This window comes from Cotesia glomerata, linkage group LG2 (genome assembly GCF_020080835.1).
Source record: "Cotesia glomerata isolate CgM1 linkage group LG2, MPM_Cglom_v2.3, whole genome shotgun sequence".
Taxonomy (NCBI): Eukaryota; Metazoa; Arthropoda; class Insecta; order Hymenoptera; family Braconidae; genus Cotesia; species Cotesia glomerata.
Window position 1 is genome coordinate 14012906 of NC_058159.1, and position 17559 is coordinate 14030464.

The window sequence follows — 17559 nt, forward strand, 5'->3', positions numbered from 1 at the left end:
TCTTTCAAAAATATGAATTCGATTTAAAATCGAAGATTTTAAAAAATCGGGAAGTTATTGTTTTCACCCCATTTTGCAAAAATCGAGTTTTCATCAGATTTCGACGTTTGAAGGTGATAGGAAGCTTCCCTGACTACTCCCGCGAGGTTGTCGCTGTGCCTGTATGTGTGTGTGTGTGTGTGTGTGTCCGCTTATAACTTTTGAACGGCTCATCCGATTTTATCGTGGTTGATGTCATTTGAAAGGACTTGGCCAAACTTAGATTTTGAGTATAACTTGGACCGATTCGGATCAGTAGATTTTGAGAAATCTTAAAAAAACTAAGAAAAAAATTTTTTTCAAATGTGGTTTTTTTTGGATAACTTTCAAACGGCTCCACCGATCGATTCCACAAACTCATCAGCTCTAGACAATAAAAAACCACGTTGATCGCCACCAAGCTGGTCGAAATCGGTAAATTCGTTCGAGAGATATCGTGAATGAGAGAAAACCGAAAAAAGTGTTTTTTCGAAATTACTTCGAAATTTTTGGTTCGATCAATTAAAACTTGAGAGTTCTTTATGAGGCTGATGAAACTGCGTCGAATGCCGTCAACCGCGTGAAAATTGGTTGATCTATTCAAAAGTTATTACGGTTTGAAAATTCCAAAAGTAGTGTTCTATGAAACTTCTAGGTATGGAATTAGCGGGAAGTTGCAGGGATAGCCTTTAGGGTGAACCGTTTTACTAAATTTTTTTTTTATCCTAATTGAATTTGGCAAATCGCGTAATTTTGATATTTTGAACAGTTGAAATTTCATTTAGTGGCATAATGATGAGAAAAAAAACATTAATTGTATTTGTTTATTATTGGTTATTCATTTATTTAATAGGGCATTTCAAGTGTAAGTTCACTTTACATTCTGTAACGAAAGTTTTTTTTTCTTTAATTCTTCTTTTACTGTTCTTGCTCCTTTTCTTCTCCTTAACCTGAAAAATGTTAATATGACTTCAATCTTTAAATCCAAACTTAATATAGACAAAGTTCTAACACAGAAATTTCCGTTTTTTTACCTACTTTTTATATCTGGTTCTTCAACGAACTCGTATAGTAGAAGATCCGAATCTAAATCGAAACGTACCGGTTTGATAAGAGAATCAAATTAATTTTATAATAAATTTCATATATTAGAAAATAAATTAAAAATGGGTAGGCAGCAGAAATCCTGGACAGAATATTTTTAATTATTTTTTGAAAAATGATTTTTTATAAAATTTTGCAATATTAAGATAATAATAAAATTTTATGCTGGACTTAAAGTATAGAACATGTAGAATGTGCAAACGTAGGGTAGACTATTATTTACCTGGACGAACTACTGGGTAGGCAGGTATAAACAGGTATGTCAATACTAGTTACTCTCACTAGATTCGATAATAGAAAAAAATTTATATCAGCATAAGCGCTGTTTTATTCTGAACACGATGATATAGGGTTGACTGCAAAAAATTCGGTCCTAATAGGGGTTTACAAATTTTAAAAATTTTAATTTCAACGCGTCCGGAAATGAGTGACAGAGAGATCCGAGGTAAGTATACTGTGTGATAATAAAGGACCGAACATTGCTGTTGTGCCAGATGGGATCGTGAATATAAGAAAGTGCGCATGCTCGGTATGTAAACTTTATAGAGAGTAGAGGTACCTCTGCTATTCTCCATATTGTAAACAGTACGTGTTATTTTGGAGTAGCTTATTTCGCGTCGTAAACACGTGTTGTTCTGTATCGTTGTGATAAAAAATGGCTAAAAAGTGTTTTTTGTGTGGCTTGGACGATTCTTTAATTTATTTTACAGATGAAACTTTTAAAAATTGTTCGTCAAAGCTAGCTTTTCGTAAAAAGAAAAACTTTAAATATCAAGAAGTTGAACTAACTAAAGCAGCACTCGATTTTGTTGGTTACCATACCACGTGTTACAAAAAAATAACTGCTTTACAAAGTAAATACCATGAAGATTATAAAAATTTTCTTACAGAGTATTCAGTAAGTACATAATATATGATTCTTTCAATTATTATTTAATAGAATTCGAAATAGCACAATTTAACGTTCGTTGAATTCGTTGTTATCAAATAAATAATTTGAAAAATAATTTTTTTGAAAGATCTCACCTGTTTTTTTTTTTTTTTTTTATTTTTCAATTTCTACCTTTTTACGTTTTTATAATTTTTTTTTTATTTTTCCGAAGAAAATAAGACAAAAAAAATATTATTGATGTAAACAAAGTTTTTTATAATAATGAAATTTTAAAGATTAACATTAAATATAAAAAATTGCTTCTAGGAACATGTCAATACTTCAATAGCTGATGAAGGCACAGAATGTCTAGATTCTAGTGTTCATTCTAGTAAAGCGGTAACTGAGGATGAAGAAAATAATACTGATGTCACATCGCACACTCCTACGGATTTGGATGAGGTAGGAAAATATTTTGGTTTTTATTTAAATTAGAGCCAACAAAAAAGAAGAGAATATTTTTTAAAAATTTAATAAAAATATATAGATACATAATTTATGATCAGGTTTTTGTTTAAGATGATAAAAATTAAAGAAATATTAAATGAATTCTTGATCAATTAATTGTTTACACTGAAAACCATTTTTCTCCAGTGAATTTCTATTTATATAATGAAATTTATTGTTTTAGGGTGCGTCAACATCAACAGCATCGTCGTCCAATATAAGTACATGCTTATTTTGCAATAGCGTAAGAAAAAATGTCGGGAAGAAGAAACAAAATCTCACATGTCCTCAAACTGACCAAGTTACTCAAAAAATAAAACAAATAGCTAAAAAGACTGATGATTCACAAATTTTGTCAAAACTTGAAAACCAAGCTATTGCTTATCATCAGTCTTGCTACGCATTTCATTTGACTAAAGAAAAACGGTCCACTCAGGAACAAAACGATTCAATTAACCAGAAATATCGTAATATACACAAATTGGCTTTTGAATCGTTAAAAACTTTCATTGTAGAAGAGGTCATTGACAATAACAAAGTAATGTATTTCGTTCAACTCTTTCGAAGATACCAGGCTTTGTTATTGGAGTTTGGAGATTGTGAAATAGATTTTGATTTTATCAAAGATTATCGACCTAAAATGTTGCAGAAAAAAATAGAAAAAATCTTTGGTGATCGTGTTACTATTGAAGCATCTACTGGCCCACGTCATCAAAAAATTATCTACAAGACGGACATTGATATCCCTATTATGGCAAATAATATCAAATTGTTGGAAAGCAAAGAAAAGCACAAATTTGAAGATGTTGCATACGATTTGAGAAGTTGTATTAAGAACATTGATTCTCATCCTCTTCCTAGACGTTTAACTGCTGATGATATCATAAGAGGAGAATGCGAAATTCCTCAGGAGTTATTTAATTTTATACGAAATCTCGTATGTGGGCCAAACTTTTGTGAGGAAAATGCTGATTTAACTACACCAAAAATAACATCAATATGTAGTGACATAATATACGCTGTTACCAAGGGAAAATGTAAGCCGGCGAAAAACTTAACTCTTGGACTGGCAATGAAGTCTTTAACTAACTCTAAGAACTTAAAGTGGTCTTTTAAGAACTATAAACACTATTAAGAACTAAAAAGTGGTCTCTAATAAATTATTTGTTATAACTTAACATATATTTTTAACTATAAAAAAGAACCGTTTATCAGCGTACATATACATATATTTATTTGTTTAATTTATGTTATATTATTTAATATTTTTGTATGATATTAAATATATTAAATTGTTATGTATTTAATTAATTAATTTGTTAGCAACATTTTTTCAGTTGCTCCGAAATAACGCATACTGAATTCAAATGTCAGTTGCTCCAAAATAACATGTACTGTTTACAATATGGAGGATAGCAGAGGTACCTTCCAAGCATCACAAAAAATGTTGACTTTTGGGAGATTTTCTTTAACAAGAAGTCGGAAATTTATAATTTTAACTTAAATTTAACAAAACATTAACAAAAACAAATTTGTGCCGCTTGGGCTCAACTCTCTATAAAGTTTACATACCGAGCATGCGCACTTTCTTATATTCACGATCCCATCTGGCACAACAGCAATGTTCGGTCCTTTATTATCACACAGTATACTTACCTCGGATCTCTCTGTCACTCATTTCCGGACGCGTTGAAATTAAAATTTTTAAAATTTGTAAACCCCTATTAGGACCGAATTTTTTGCAGTCAACCCTATATCATCGTGTTCAGAATAAAACAGCGCTTATGCTGATATAAATTTTTTTCTATTATCGAATCTAGTGAGAGTAACTAGTATTGACATACCTGTTTATACCTGCCTACCCAGTAGTTCGTCCAGGTAAATAATAGTCTACCCTACGTTTGCACATTCTACATGTTCTATACTTTAAGTCCAGCATAAAATTTTATTATTATCTTAATATTGCAAAATTTTATAAAAAATCATTTTTCAAAAAATAATTAAAAATATTCTGTCCAGGATTTCTGCTGCCTACCCATTTTTAATTTATTTTCTAATATATGAAATTTATTATAAAATTAATTTGATTCTCTTATCAAACCGGTACATTTCGATTTAGATTCGGATCTTAGACTAGTAGATATCTGTATTTTTTAACCGAAAATCCTCTCCTTCCTCAGATGAGGATAAGCTTTTTACTCTCATCACATCACTTGAAATGGGAATAGCAGCATGACAATTTCGAATAACCAATAATAAACAAATAGAATTAATGTTTTTTTTTCTCATCATTATGCTACTAAATGAAATTTTAACTGTTCAAAATATCAAAATTACGCGATTTGCCAAACTCAGTTAGGATAAAAAAAAAAAAAATTTAAGAAAAAAATTTTTTTTTAACAAATTTCAAAAATTCATATTTTTGAAAAAACAAAAAACAGTTCCAAAAATTTCAGGATCTTTTAAGATTGGTACAAGTTAGTACACAAAAAAATTTGAGCCAAAAATTTATTGTCGACTGTCAATTTTGAAAATTTTCAAAAATTCAAAATTTCACAAATTGGAGATTTTTTAAAATTCGTTTTCGGAAATTTTTTTTTTATAGCCCCAAGTATTCCCTTTGAAACTTACTCAATGCGATTTTTTTAATTGCAATAGTTTTCGAGATTTTTAAAATATAAGTTTAAAAAATATGGAAAATAGTAAAATTTTGGATTTTGCATAACTTTTGAAAAAAATTTTTTTAATTTTTTTCCTTTGGCAGAACTTCGTTATAAGATAAAAGAAAACCTCTGACCAAAATTTGTCCAAATCGAAAGGGGTCGAGTCCAACTATTAGTCGATTCGACGTGGAGTGACCCAAATAAAAACATTATAGTAATAATTAAAATGAAATATTATTTAGAATAATAAATTAAATTTTTTATAATAAAATATAAATGTATATATTTATAAAAATGTGGAACGCTTCACGATTTTTCGTGTATAAATATAAATAATGCTGTGAAGCGGGAAATAATAGGAGTTACGGTAATTATTACGTGAAGCGTTCCACATTCACGTAACAGGATATTGGTAGGAAAGGATTGAGAACGGAATGTGGAGAGGATAATATTAATGTGAGTTTATAGAATATGCGAGAAAAAATTATTAGATAGCTCGGACTGGGATTCGAACCCAGAACCTTCCGAAGACATGTCGGCTACTCTACCATTTGAGCTATCCGGTCTATACTAAATTTCCTTTCGCTTATTCTATATACATTAAGCCACACCGTCCATCTTACGGCAAACATTTTTACAAATATAAATAATGCTGTGAAGCGGGAAAGAATAGGAGTTAGCTTTTTTTTCGTAATAAAAAACATTTTGTCACATAAATAGTGTTCAAGATATCGGTGCCAGAGATTAACTAAAAAAAGTCCCAGTATTGAGACCGTATTTTTGAAATTATGAAATACGAATAGGAACGGACCGATTATATGTAGAAATAATTCCTAGACTCGATAAATATTTAGAACAAGTATAAAATGTTAAAATTAATTAGATAGTTTTTGGTACCTCTGACTCTCTAATTTTTCGAAGGTTGGAATGGATTAAAAGTCCGTCATCAAATGATTTTTTTCCCATCAACAAACCCTTCGTAGGTTTACTCAGTTTAAGTTCAAGTTGTCGGACGTTTTCAACATCATCATACTTCTTTGTTGGATGAAGATCTTGACTTTCTTCTCCCACAACTACAGTTACTAGTGCTGGAAAAAAATAACAAAAATCGAACAGTGCTAAATATAAAATAAATATTTCGATAAATGGAATTATCCCCTTTCAATTTAAATAAATTTTAGTAAGAAATCTTCGCTTAGTATGATATTAAGTTGCTTGAGGGAATAAACAAAACAACTTTCTTCCGAAGATATGAAAAAATTTTTAATCTGTCTGATCCTACAGTTTTGGGAGTTAACTATTTCTAACTAGTTTGATACAGTTTTATCAGCTGCTCAATTGGCCCCTTAATTTAATTTGAATAAAACAATAAAATGAACAACATGAAATCTAAACCAGTTACAAAAAGGGCACCACTAGGTTATTATCACGGTTCCTGGAACCGGTCCAGAGCTGAGAGCTTATCAATAAAATTTGAGCTTATTTAAAGAGCTTTCAGATACATTTTACAGAATTTCAATAAATTATCCCATTCAAAAATTATTCGAGTAAGAAAGTGAAGAAATATGACTTTTTATGATTTTCAAAATTTTAAAATCCTGGTATTTCTAAATTACTTAATCGATTAAGCTCATCTTCAAACTTAATTTTAGTATTTATCTATAGAATAAGTATGTCGAGTTTAGTAGAGATCCGTAGTAAATTGGCGACGCTATCGTCGTGACAAGCCGCGTTATATCCGATATATATCTAATATATAAAATTCTCGTGTCACAATGTTCGTTCCCATACTCCTTCGAAACGGCTTGATCGATTCTCATGAAATTTTTTATGTATATTCAGTAAGCCTGAGAATCGGCTACTATCTATTTTTCTAACCTCTAAGTGATAAGGGGCGTTCACCCTAAAAATTTTTTTTTTATTTTTTTGATAAAATTTTTTTTTTTTATTTTTTTATTATGTGGCATTAAAAAATACATAAAACTCTAAATTTGCACTTTTTTATTACCAACCCTTGCTTTTTAATAGTCATTTTCATAATTTTTTCATTTTCTATCCCGCTCGATAACATCAATTATTATCACTTGGTAGGTTATCCCCTCCATGTGTCTACCGGTGTCACTTCTCACCCTGTAAACAGCACGGAGTAGGGATGTTACCTCTACAGTTTTCAGCTATTATTAGTGTTTATGCTTCAAGCGTAGTAGTTAAACATTTTTACTATCTCAGTGTAACTCTCATATCAAATATATTCTCGAGTAACTTTATTATTTATTTATTAATAACTAATATTATTGAACATAATTAATTATCAATAATTAATAAAATCATTAATTTTAAGTGTAAATCGCACGATCAGTTGATTAAGTGACTTATATAACGTCTAAAATACTCAACACGTGTCAGGAGTTCCCGCAAACAACGGCTATTGAGTTGTAAGCATAAATTATTTTTTACGTTTATTATAAAATCAAAAATTATTCTTTCTTATTTATAACGAAAGTATTGATGAGAATGGTGAAAAACGAATTCGGTGAAAGTTAGATTTTTATTACAATTGGGAAAATTTTTTTTGTGTTTACTTATGAGAGCTTTGACATCAACAGAATTTTTTTTTTCACTATTTCTCCAATATGTATTTTCGATATAATTAAGAAACATAAAATTTTTCGCTTTCGTAAAACTATCTAATTTTTACATGTATATTTAATGTAATCAAAGATAAAATAAATGATTAATATAATAATTGAATATAATAATTAAATAATTCAATCAGTTCTATTCATGTGTGTTTTGTATTGTACAGTGAACAATGCCAACAAAACGCAAAGGGGCCAATTTGAGCCGTGATACAAATAAATCTAGAAGCATTCGAAATAGAAGAGCCCAAAGAACCGAAGAACAAGTTCAGGAAGAAAATACTGGAGCGCGTGTGAGCTGAACGCAATGAAGTCATGAGATTAGAACAACGACAATCACACCGTTTTACTGTCAATAGACGCAGAGCGAATGACCAACAACGCCAACAGGCACATCGAGCATTTGTAACTACATCATTTCTGCGTCTAGCATTGCATTATGAGCCCGATATTGAATATTATGCTCATTCAAAAGTAGTAATTAGTGCTATGGACAAAGGATGCCCGTATTGTCATGCTTTGAAATTCAAAAATGAACCAGCCGGGATGTGTTGTGCATCAGGGAAGGTACAACTACCTGTAATTGAAACACCACCGGAACCATTGTACGGTTTGCTTATCGGCACAGATTCAGATTCTAACGTGTTCCGGAAGTCCATTCGACGATTCAACTCATGCTTTCAAATGACATCGTTCGGAGCAACAAAAAAAGTTCAAAATACTAATGCAAGTGGTCAACAATACAATTCTACATTTAAAATCAGAGGCGAAGTTTATCATAAAATAGGCTCATTGCTGCCAATGCCAAACGAACCACATAAATTTTTACAAATCTACTTTATGGGCGGCGAGGACTCCGGAAGCGCACTAGCCAATCGGGTGGATGCACGTTGTGGCTACAATAACCTTGATTCATTCTTTGCTAGACACATCGTCAGCGAGCTGGATGCTCTATTGAATGAGCATAATGAATTGTTGAAAATATTCAAATCCCACATGCACAAATTAGAAAGCGTTATTCACGCTATTGTTATTAATCCTGATAAAACACCAGCTGGAGAACACATTCGTAGATTCAATGCACTTGTTGCTGACGACGTTGCTGGAATCATGGTTGGCGATCGTACAGGTGCACGAGAAATTGTGATTCGTAGGAGAAATAATAATCTTCAGTTCATTGCTGATACACACCGTTCATATGACGCTCTCCAATATACGCGAATCTTCTGGAAGGGACAAGACGGATATAGCATAAATATTAAACAACGAGATCCCGTATCAGGTACTTCATTTATTATGAATTTGATTATTACACTTTTATCAAAACAATTAAATTATGAAACGCAATTAACTTATATTAATATTTATGAATATATTATTACAGGAGCCAAAACAAACAAGAACGTTAGCTCGAAGGATTATTATGCGTATAGATTGATGATTAGACGCGGGCTGGATAACGTCATTCTACGATTTCGAGAGCTTTGTCAACAATTCATGGTCGACATGTACGCGAAGATAGAAGGTTAACGACTACGATACTTACGATATAATCAACTCAAGCTACGTGTGGAAGAGTACATTCACTTGCGAGACGCTATTGTCAACAATATATATATATATATATATATATATATATATATATATATATATATATATATATATATATACTAGCTGACCCAGCAAACGTTGTTTTGCCGTATAAATTATTTCTAGTTTCTAGATAAATTCTAGTGTAGACAAAAAGTAACTTACTTATAATAAGTGTGTAAGTATGTGGTATATGCGTGAAATAGGCATGGAGCGCTATGAACGATAAGGAATTATAAAAATAACAAACGTCAAACAATATTATTTTCAAGTTATTATAGTTTATTTCTTAAAATTACATATCACTTATTAATTACGACAGTAACACTTACAAACAAAATCAATCTCTTAATGCTATATCGTGAACAATATTTTTTGTTAGCCCATCTTTAGCGAACAAAAACAAACTGGATGGTTTACCTACTCAAGAGCATGCTCCGTACAATTGCCCGTGTGAAAAACATAGTTTGCTCAAATTTAAGCCATAAATAGACATCGTTTGGCCTTGGAATTTGTTGATTGTCATTGCAAATGCCAATTTAATTGGAAACTGAATTCGTTTGAATTAAATTGGCACATCTTTAGGTATGATAGAAATCCGTGGTATTAATATATTTTCACCTTTGAACTTACCATTAAAAATGCTTGCTTCGATAACGTTTTTCATCAATTTTCGAATGACTAATCGCTTACCGTTGCACATCCGTGGCAACTTTAAATTACGAAGCAAGATAATTGGAGATCCAACCTTCAATTGTAAATTATGCGGTGGCATGCCTGGCAAATCCAGTGAGTTCAAAAATTCTGTGGGAAAATTGACAGCCTCGCTGGCATCGCAAACTGTATCAATAGATTTATATGATACCAAGTTCCCTGGCAACAACTGTTGTATCTTCAAATTTAAATTGTCAATGTCTGCATTTTTTGCTGCTAAAATAGCTCTTTCTGCAAGCCACTCATGATTTATGTACTGTGTGTGCACATCGGGATATATTTGTTCAATGAGAGCATCTTGCGAATCAATGATTGTGCAGAAATTATTCGCTAATTTTATGAACCCAGTTTCAGCTATAGTAACTTTTCCATCGCCGATATCTAAGAGTTGTTTCAAGAATGTTTCAGCGGATGGATCTTGCAGCATTTGAACGCGCATATTTACTTTCAGCTGTACTATTTCAATATTACGCCTCAATTTCGATGATTTTGAGCAGGCGTTGATTTCTTCAGCGCATGTTGAACGTGGAATGACGGAAAGTGCTTGTCTGAAGTCACCTAAAAGGACTAACAGAGTGCCATTGAATAGTTTGTCGTTGTTTTTAATATCTTTCAATGTCCTGTTCAACGCCTCAAGCAAATGTTTGTGTACCATGGTACATTCATCCTAGATGATAATTTTACACTGTTTCAGCACGGTGGCTATGGACGATTGTTTTTTAATTGTATTGTTGACCATAAGCATTAGTATTTCGAACTATTTCTGTTGCTCCAAACGATGTCATTTGAAAGCATGAATTGAATGTTCAAATTGACTTCAGGAATACGTTAGAGTCTGGATCTGTGCCGATAAGTAAACCGTTCAATGGTTCAGGTGGTGTTTCAATTTCAGGTAGTTTTACTTTTCCTGACGCGCAACACATCCCAGGTGGCTCATTTTTTAATTTGAGAGCATGACAATGCGGACATTCCTTATCCATAGCATACTGGAATGCTAGACGCAAAAATGAATCAGATGTAAATGCACGATGTACCTGTTGGCGTTGTTGGTCATTTGTTCTGCGTCTATTAACCGTGAAACGGCGTGATTGTCGTTGTTCTAATCTTATAACTTCATTGCGCTCAGATCGTGTATCTTTTGATTGTTCTTGACGCAATTGCTCCATCCTCACACGTGCATCAACATTTTTTTGCTGGATTTGCTCTTCGGTTCTTTGGGATTTTTTATCTCTAATACTTCTGGACCTACTTGTATTACGGCTCAAATCAGCCCCTTTGCGTTTTCTTGGCATTGCTCACTGTACAAAACACATATTAATAGAATTAATGAAATTACTTAATGATGGAAAACGTTATAGTTATAATTAGGGCCAGGATTATAGCGAAAATATTAGTTTTATGAAAAAAAATTTGAAACAAAAGTGGTAAAAAATTGAATTTTAATAAAAAATTATTTTGTCGTAATTATATCAAATAATTATATAAAAAAAGTATACTTACAACACAATAGCCGTTGTCGGTGGGAGCTCGTGACACATGTTGAGTTCTTTTAAGGTCATGTAAATCACTTGCATAACTAAAACTTGATTAACTGAACTAATCGTGCCAAATACACTTAAAATTAATAATTTTATTATTATGAATAAAATAGTAATAATTAATAGTTAATATGAGAGTTACACTGAGATAACAATATGATAATTGTAAACGTTACTACTACACTTGATACATAAACAATAATGATAGCCGAAAATGTGTAGGGAGTGAGAGAAGTCTTATTGTGTGAGTGAAACAGGAGACCAGCTTCAGTCTCGTCCCTACTCCGTGCTGTTTACTTAGAAGTGAGACCGGTATAGTGTGGCTTTTCACTCACCAGTAAAGGCGCGGCAAATTTAAGAATCTAAGATTGGTAACACTAATATATCAGGTAACACTAATACAGCATATATCAGGAATAAACTTTAATAATAAAAATAAATGTTTATTTTCATAAAAAAAATTTTAGATTTGCCATAAGCTAAGGGAAATTTCAATCGAAGAACAGTTAAAAACACGATAATTGATCAGTTATCGAGCGGGATGAAAAATGATTAAGTTACTTAAATGGCTATAAAAAAATAGGAGTTGGTGATAAAAAAGTAAAAATTTAGGGTTGTATGTATTTTTTAATGCCACATTATAAAAAAAAATAAAAACAAAAAATTTCGTCCGGAAAAATTAAAAAAAAAATTTTAAGGGTGAACAACCCTTATCACCTAGGGGTATGAAAAATAGATAGTTGCCGATTCTCAGACCTACTGAAAACGCATATAAAATTTGATAAAAATCGGTAAAGCCGTTTCGGAGGAGTACAGTAACTAACATTGTGACATGGCAATTTTATATATTAGATTTATACGATATAACGCGGCTTGTCAGCATGATAGCGTTTTTAATTTATGACCGATTCTTCTCAAACTCAGCATGCTTTATCTATCGATCAAGACCAAGATTAAGTTCGAAGATGAGCTTAATCGGGCGAGTAATTTGGAAATGACAGGATTTTGAAATTTTGAAAATCGTAAAAATTGATGTTTTTACTACTTCAACTTGGTATAATTACTGAATTAGAGAAGATATTGAAATTCGGTAAAATGTATCGTAAAACTCTTTTAATAAGCTTCAATTTTCACTACTTAGAAGTGGTAGTAGCCTGAATATTACTCCTTTTAGAGTTCGTTTAATGAAACAGTTTTACTGTTGCAGCCGTTTTAGAATTATTGTCTACATCATAGCTTAATCATGATGTAAATTCAATAATTACGATATTGATCAGTCTTTTGTGTAATGTTTTCGAGTAGGTTGTCAGTAAATATGTCACAAATTAGTACTAACCATTGTTTTCTTCAACTAAAATGTTATCCGGTTGCAATATTCTAATTAACTTGGAAACTGTTGTTTCTAAGCAGTTACTTAAAATTTGGACATTTATAATTCAAATCTTATAATCTGTGCAATTCTTTGACAAATATTTAAGAAACTTTTTCTCCACAAGATAATTTTTTTTCCAAAATTTGTTGTAAATAGTTTAAAATTTATTATTGAATTTTGTTTTTAATTCATAAATTAAGTTATACATTATCCGTGTTATTATATTATTCTATTAAAAATCAATTTTTTTTATTTGAAAAATCTACTTCCATTTTGGCTGCCGAATGGCCTTTTTTATTTTAGTTTTTCATTTAATTAACATGGGAAAAATTCTTTTTTGTTTTAAATTGAATTTACACATAATTTACGCAATTTCTTACAAAAAACGATTTTATATTCTTAAAGTAGAGTCTTTAAGCTTTACAAAACTCTAAGACAAAATATGATTATCGCTACAAAACGACTAGTTACAGCCATTTAGAAATGACTAAATTTCGAAATTTAAAGAAATAGTTGGCAATTGGGTCATTCCATGTCAGATCGACAAATAGTTGGAATCGATCTCTTTCGATCTGGACAAATTTTTATCAGAAGTTTTCGTATATCATAAAACAAAGTTCTGCCAAAGGAAAAACAATAAAAAAATTTTTTTCAAAAGATATGCAAATTCAAAATTTTGCAATTTGTCAGTTTTTCAATTTTGTTTTTATAATATCTCGAACGCTATTGTAGATATAGGAATGACCTTTTGTTTGTTTAAAAGAGTACACTTAGAGTTATTGAAAAAAAAATATTTTAGAAAAAAATTTTCGAAAATGCCAAATTGGTCAAATTTTGAATTTTTGAAAATTGTTAAAAATGACGATCGAAGTTAAAATTTTAGCTTAATTTTTTTTATATGATGCATAGTAATCATCTTAAAAAATTCTGAAATTTTTAGAAGGGTGTTTTTTTTTTTCAAAAATATCAATTTTTAAATTTCAAAAAAAAATTTTTTTTCTTTTTTTGCAATTTTTAAATAAGGTAAAGTTATGCAGATACATAATATTGTAAATTTGAGGATTAAAACTTGCATGCATCACGTGGAAATATTGAATAATAAATTAATTTCAACTATTTTTCGATTTCCATGCGTTAAAAATCACTTTGAGATCATGTCAAAATAATAAAAAAAAGTTGAAATTAATTTATTATTCAATATTTCCTCGTAAAAAAATCAAGTTTCAATCCTCAAAATTACAATAATATGTATCTGCATAACTTTAACTTATTTGGACGTTGCAAAAAACGAAAAAAAATTTTTTTTTTAATTCAAAAATTGATATTTTTGAAAAAAAAACACCTATATTTCAAAATTCTTTTAGATGACTATGTATTATTAAAAAAAAAAATTAAGCTAAAAATTTAACTTCGATTGTCATTTTTGACGACTTTGAAAATTCAAAATTTGAAAAATTTGGCATTTTTGAAAATTTTTTTCCAATATATTTTTTTTTCAATAACCCTAAGTGTCCCCTTTTGAACAAACAAAAGGCCATTTCTATATATACAAAAGCGTTCGAGATATTACAAAAACAAAATTGAAAAACTGAAAAAATTGAAAAATTTAGAATTTGCATCTTTTGAAAAAATTTTTTTATTGTTTTTCCTTTGGCAGAACTTCGTTTTATGATAAACGAAAACTTCAAATCAAAAAATTTGTCCAAATCTTTTCGGTCTCAATTCAATTTGATTAACTATTCTTTTTTCAATAATTGCTTACACATACAATTAATAATTAACATAGTTCATTTACTAACTTCCTGGGTTTTTTCTACTCATTGTCATCTTTATCTGAAGGACCCAGACAGTTATAAATTTGGTTACTTTTTAAATGCTCAAAATAATTTCTAGTCTTAACAGCTGTATTTCGATTTATTATTTACTGTCCGTGTAGGTTTTTCCTATCTATTGTAGTTTGTATACCTTAACCAAGACATTCTATCTTTGGGAATTTTAAGTATTTAAAAAATAATCCTCATTTTTCAGCATACAGACTAAAATGTTTTACGATTATTTATAACTTAATCCTAATATTACAGCTTAAGCCTAGCACTTATATTTACGTTTTATTACCTTATTTTTTAAGCTAGTTTTTATATTTACGATACCCACATTTCTCTAATTACAATATTTTCCCATATTTTTGCTTAGTCGCCTGCGAGTCCGCAACCTATCATAAATCATTAGTCCCTTCAAGTCCTTACCTGATGTCAGTACCTCATACCCCCTCTTGCGCCTAAAGTTGACAATATACATCCACCTTATATTCCTCTCATTAGCCAATAGTTTCCTTAAAATATTCTTCCTTAGATTTTTCCGTACTTTTCCACCAATAATAATGCTTGCTATCCCTTTCCTTATTTTTGCTTGATAAATTTATGCCCTAATCTAAGTTGTAATGTAATACTAAGATTTTTGTATAAGTTCAGTTCATTCTAAGATCTCTTATTTTACACACACAAATTTTTGTAACTGTCTACGCAGAATAAAACAGCATAACTAAATACAGTTCGTTTTTATTCGTGCATGCTAACAGTCTTTTCTAATTTAATAGTTTTACTTTAAAACTAAGCTATAATAAAATAATTGTAGCTCAAAACAAAATCTAAAGAGATCGATTCCAACTATTTATCGATCTGACATGGAATGACCCAATTGCCAACTATTTTTTTAAATTTAGAAATTTATTTATTTTTCAATGGCTGTAACTAGTCTTTTTGTAGAGATAAGCATACTTTGTCTTAGAGTTTTGTAAAGCTCAAAGACTCAACTTTAAGAATATGAAATCGTTTTTTGTAAAAAATTGCGTAAATTATGTGTAAATTCAATTTAAAACGAAAAAGAATTTTTCCCATGTTAATTAAATGGGAAACTAAAATAAAAAAAGCGACCCCTTAAAGTTGAGCTATAGGGCTATATAGGGCTCGTGTTTAGTGAGCATTTTTTTTATATTAAACAGAAACATTTGAGAGGGTAAGAGTTAAAAAAAAACAATTAAAAAGTTTTTTTGAATCACGCTAATATATATATATATATATATATATATATATATATGCATATATATATATATACAGGGTGTCTCAGAAGTAACAGATGCCATTGTAGCATCTGATGAAAAAAATAATTCTGAGACGAAAAGTCCTTAGCCATTTTTTAAATAACCTCATAGATAATTAATTATTAATTAAAAATAACGTCTTTTTATTTGTTAAAGAAAGAGCGCCAGTGTCCAGTAAAGTACGTGCCAAACAAAGACACAACTAACTGTATGACTAACTGGCTTCTTTATCTAACGTATTCACACATATTTACTTACACATTCACACGTACAAGCGTCTTCGTTGTGAACGCACTTGACTGGACACTAGTGCTCTCTCTCTAATGCATAAGAAGACGTTATTTTAATTAATAATTAATTATCTATGCGTTTGATTGAAAAATAGCTAACGACTTTTCGTCTCAGAATTATTTTTTTCATCAGATGCTACAATGGCGTCCGTTACTTCTGGGACACCCTGTATATATATATATATATATATATATATATATATATATATATATATATATATATATATATATATATATATATTAGGGTGATTTTTTTTTTACTTTATTTTTTTTTCGGTCCCCTCCTGAATTCTTGTTGGAAATACCCAAAAAAAAATTCCCGGAAAGTTTGAGCTCTTAATATTAATTAACGTCCTCGACCAAGGCATGTGAATATTTCCTATTGAAAATACACAAAAACTTTGATTTTTAATTTTTGAATTTCTAAAGCTCAGCGGCATTTCATGGGATCACTTTGATCGAAGATGGTTTTTTCTTAGAATTGAACGCTCTACAAAAGTGCTCATTGCCGCAAAGTCGTAACTCACACTGGCGAGGCAGTACGGGCCACTGAACCTGATTTTTTCATAAAATTGGCGTTTTTTCGCATTTATCTCGTAAATATAAAGAGCTACGGAAAAAATGTAAATGACAAACTTGTAGAGAATTCAATTTCCAACAAAAAAAATCCCATAGATCAAATCGCTAAGATCAATATTAAGCGAGATATTAAGCCTTGAATATATTTTTTCGTGAAATTTTGGCCGATCATTGATTTAAACTTATTAATATCTTGTTTACTTTCTCTGTTTTTTATATTTTTTCTTCAATATATTTTTTTAAGGCTAGAAAACTGAAGCAAAATTGATAATCTACATTATTTAACCTTTAATGATAATAAACATTTAAACAAACTCTTTTCTCTTTGTTTCTTCTCCGTCAGTAGGTACTTAATAATCTAATGGCAACGTTGCGATGTAACTAACATTGCGGTGATTCCCCCACCAGTTGATCAACAACGTTTGACAAAATGTACGCGACCAGCGAAAGCTCAGTCATTGTCCGCAAATCGAAAGCCTCTCTCCTCTCCAAAAATCCCCTCTTTTACGTAACCTTGAATTAGTTTAATAAATCGCCCGCCTAATTGCAGCGCTTTCTTTGTTCTTTATTGTGT

General features: G+C 30.4%; 3 protein-coding genes across 3 annotated transcripts; 2 read left to right on the plus strand and 1 right to left on the minus strand.

The window, feature by feature from the left end:
- Positions 1 to 1246: 1246 nt before the first annotated feature.
- LOC123260042 lies at positions 1247 to 3711 on the plus strand. The gene is made up of 3 exons (XM_044720972.1): positions 1247 to 2020; positions 2321 to 2455; positions 2685 to 3711. Exons 1-3 carry the CDS (start codon positions 1778 to 1780, stop codon positions 3633 to 3635), a joined length of 1329 nt encoding a protein of 442 aa, XP_044576907.1. The 5' UTR covers positions 1247 to 1777; the 3' UTR covers positions 3636 to 3711.
- A 4392-nt stretch (positions 3712 to 8103) lies between these two features.
- Positions 8104 to 9366, plus strand: LOC123260044. Its single transcript, XM_044720974.1, has 2 exons — positions 8104 to 9084; positions 9187 to 9366. The coding sequence occupies exons 1-2, from the start codon at positions 8118 to 8120 to the stop codon at positions 9330 to 9332; spliced, it is 1113 nt and encodes a 370-aa protein (XP_044576909.1). The 5' UTR covers positions 8104 to 8117; the 3' UTR covers positions 9333 to 9366.
- Positions 9367 to 9653: 287 nt separating this feature from the next.
- LOC123260048 (ATP-dependent DNA helicase pif1-like) lies at positions 9654 to 11810 on the minus strand. The gene is made up of 2 exons (XM_044720979.1): positions 11607 to 11810; positions 9654 to 11404 (listed from the first exon to the last, which is right to left on the minus strand). Exon 2 carries the CDS (start codon positions 10759 to 10761, stop codon positions 9958 to 9960), a length of 804 nt encoding a protein of 267 aa, XP_044576914.1. The 5' UTR covers positions 10762 to 11404; positions 11607 to 11810; the 3' UTR covers positions 9654 to 9957.
- Positions 11811 to 17559: the final 5749 nt, after the last annotated feature.

Excerpts from the sequence above, each read along its gene's own strand:
- LOC123260042 (XM_044720972.1), top strand. The coding sequence starts at position 1,778 with ATGGCTAAAAAGTGTTTTTTGTGTGGCTTGGACGATTCTTTAATTTAT. Across the intron at positions 2,021-2,320 it reads ATTTTCTTACAGAGTATTCA|GAACATGTCAATACTTCAAT; the intron begins GTAAGTACATAA and ends AATTGCTTCTAG. Across the intron at positions 2,456-2,684 it reads CTCCTACGGATTTGGATGAG|GGTGCGTCAACATCAACAGC; the intron begins GTAGGAAAATAT and ends TTATTGTTTTAG.
- LOC123260044 (XM_044720974.1), top strand. The coding sequence starts at position 8,118 with ATGAGATTAGAACAACGACAATCACACCGTTTTACTGTCAATAGACGC. Across the intron at positions 9,085-9,186 it reads ACAACGAGATCCCGTATCAG|GAGCCAAAACAAACAAGAAC; the intron begins GTACTTCATTTA and ends ATATTATTACAG.
- LOC123260048 (XM_044720979.1), bottom strand. The coding sequence starts at position 10,761 with ATGGTACACAAACATTTGCTTGAGGCGTTGAACAGGACATTGAAAGAT.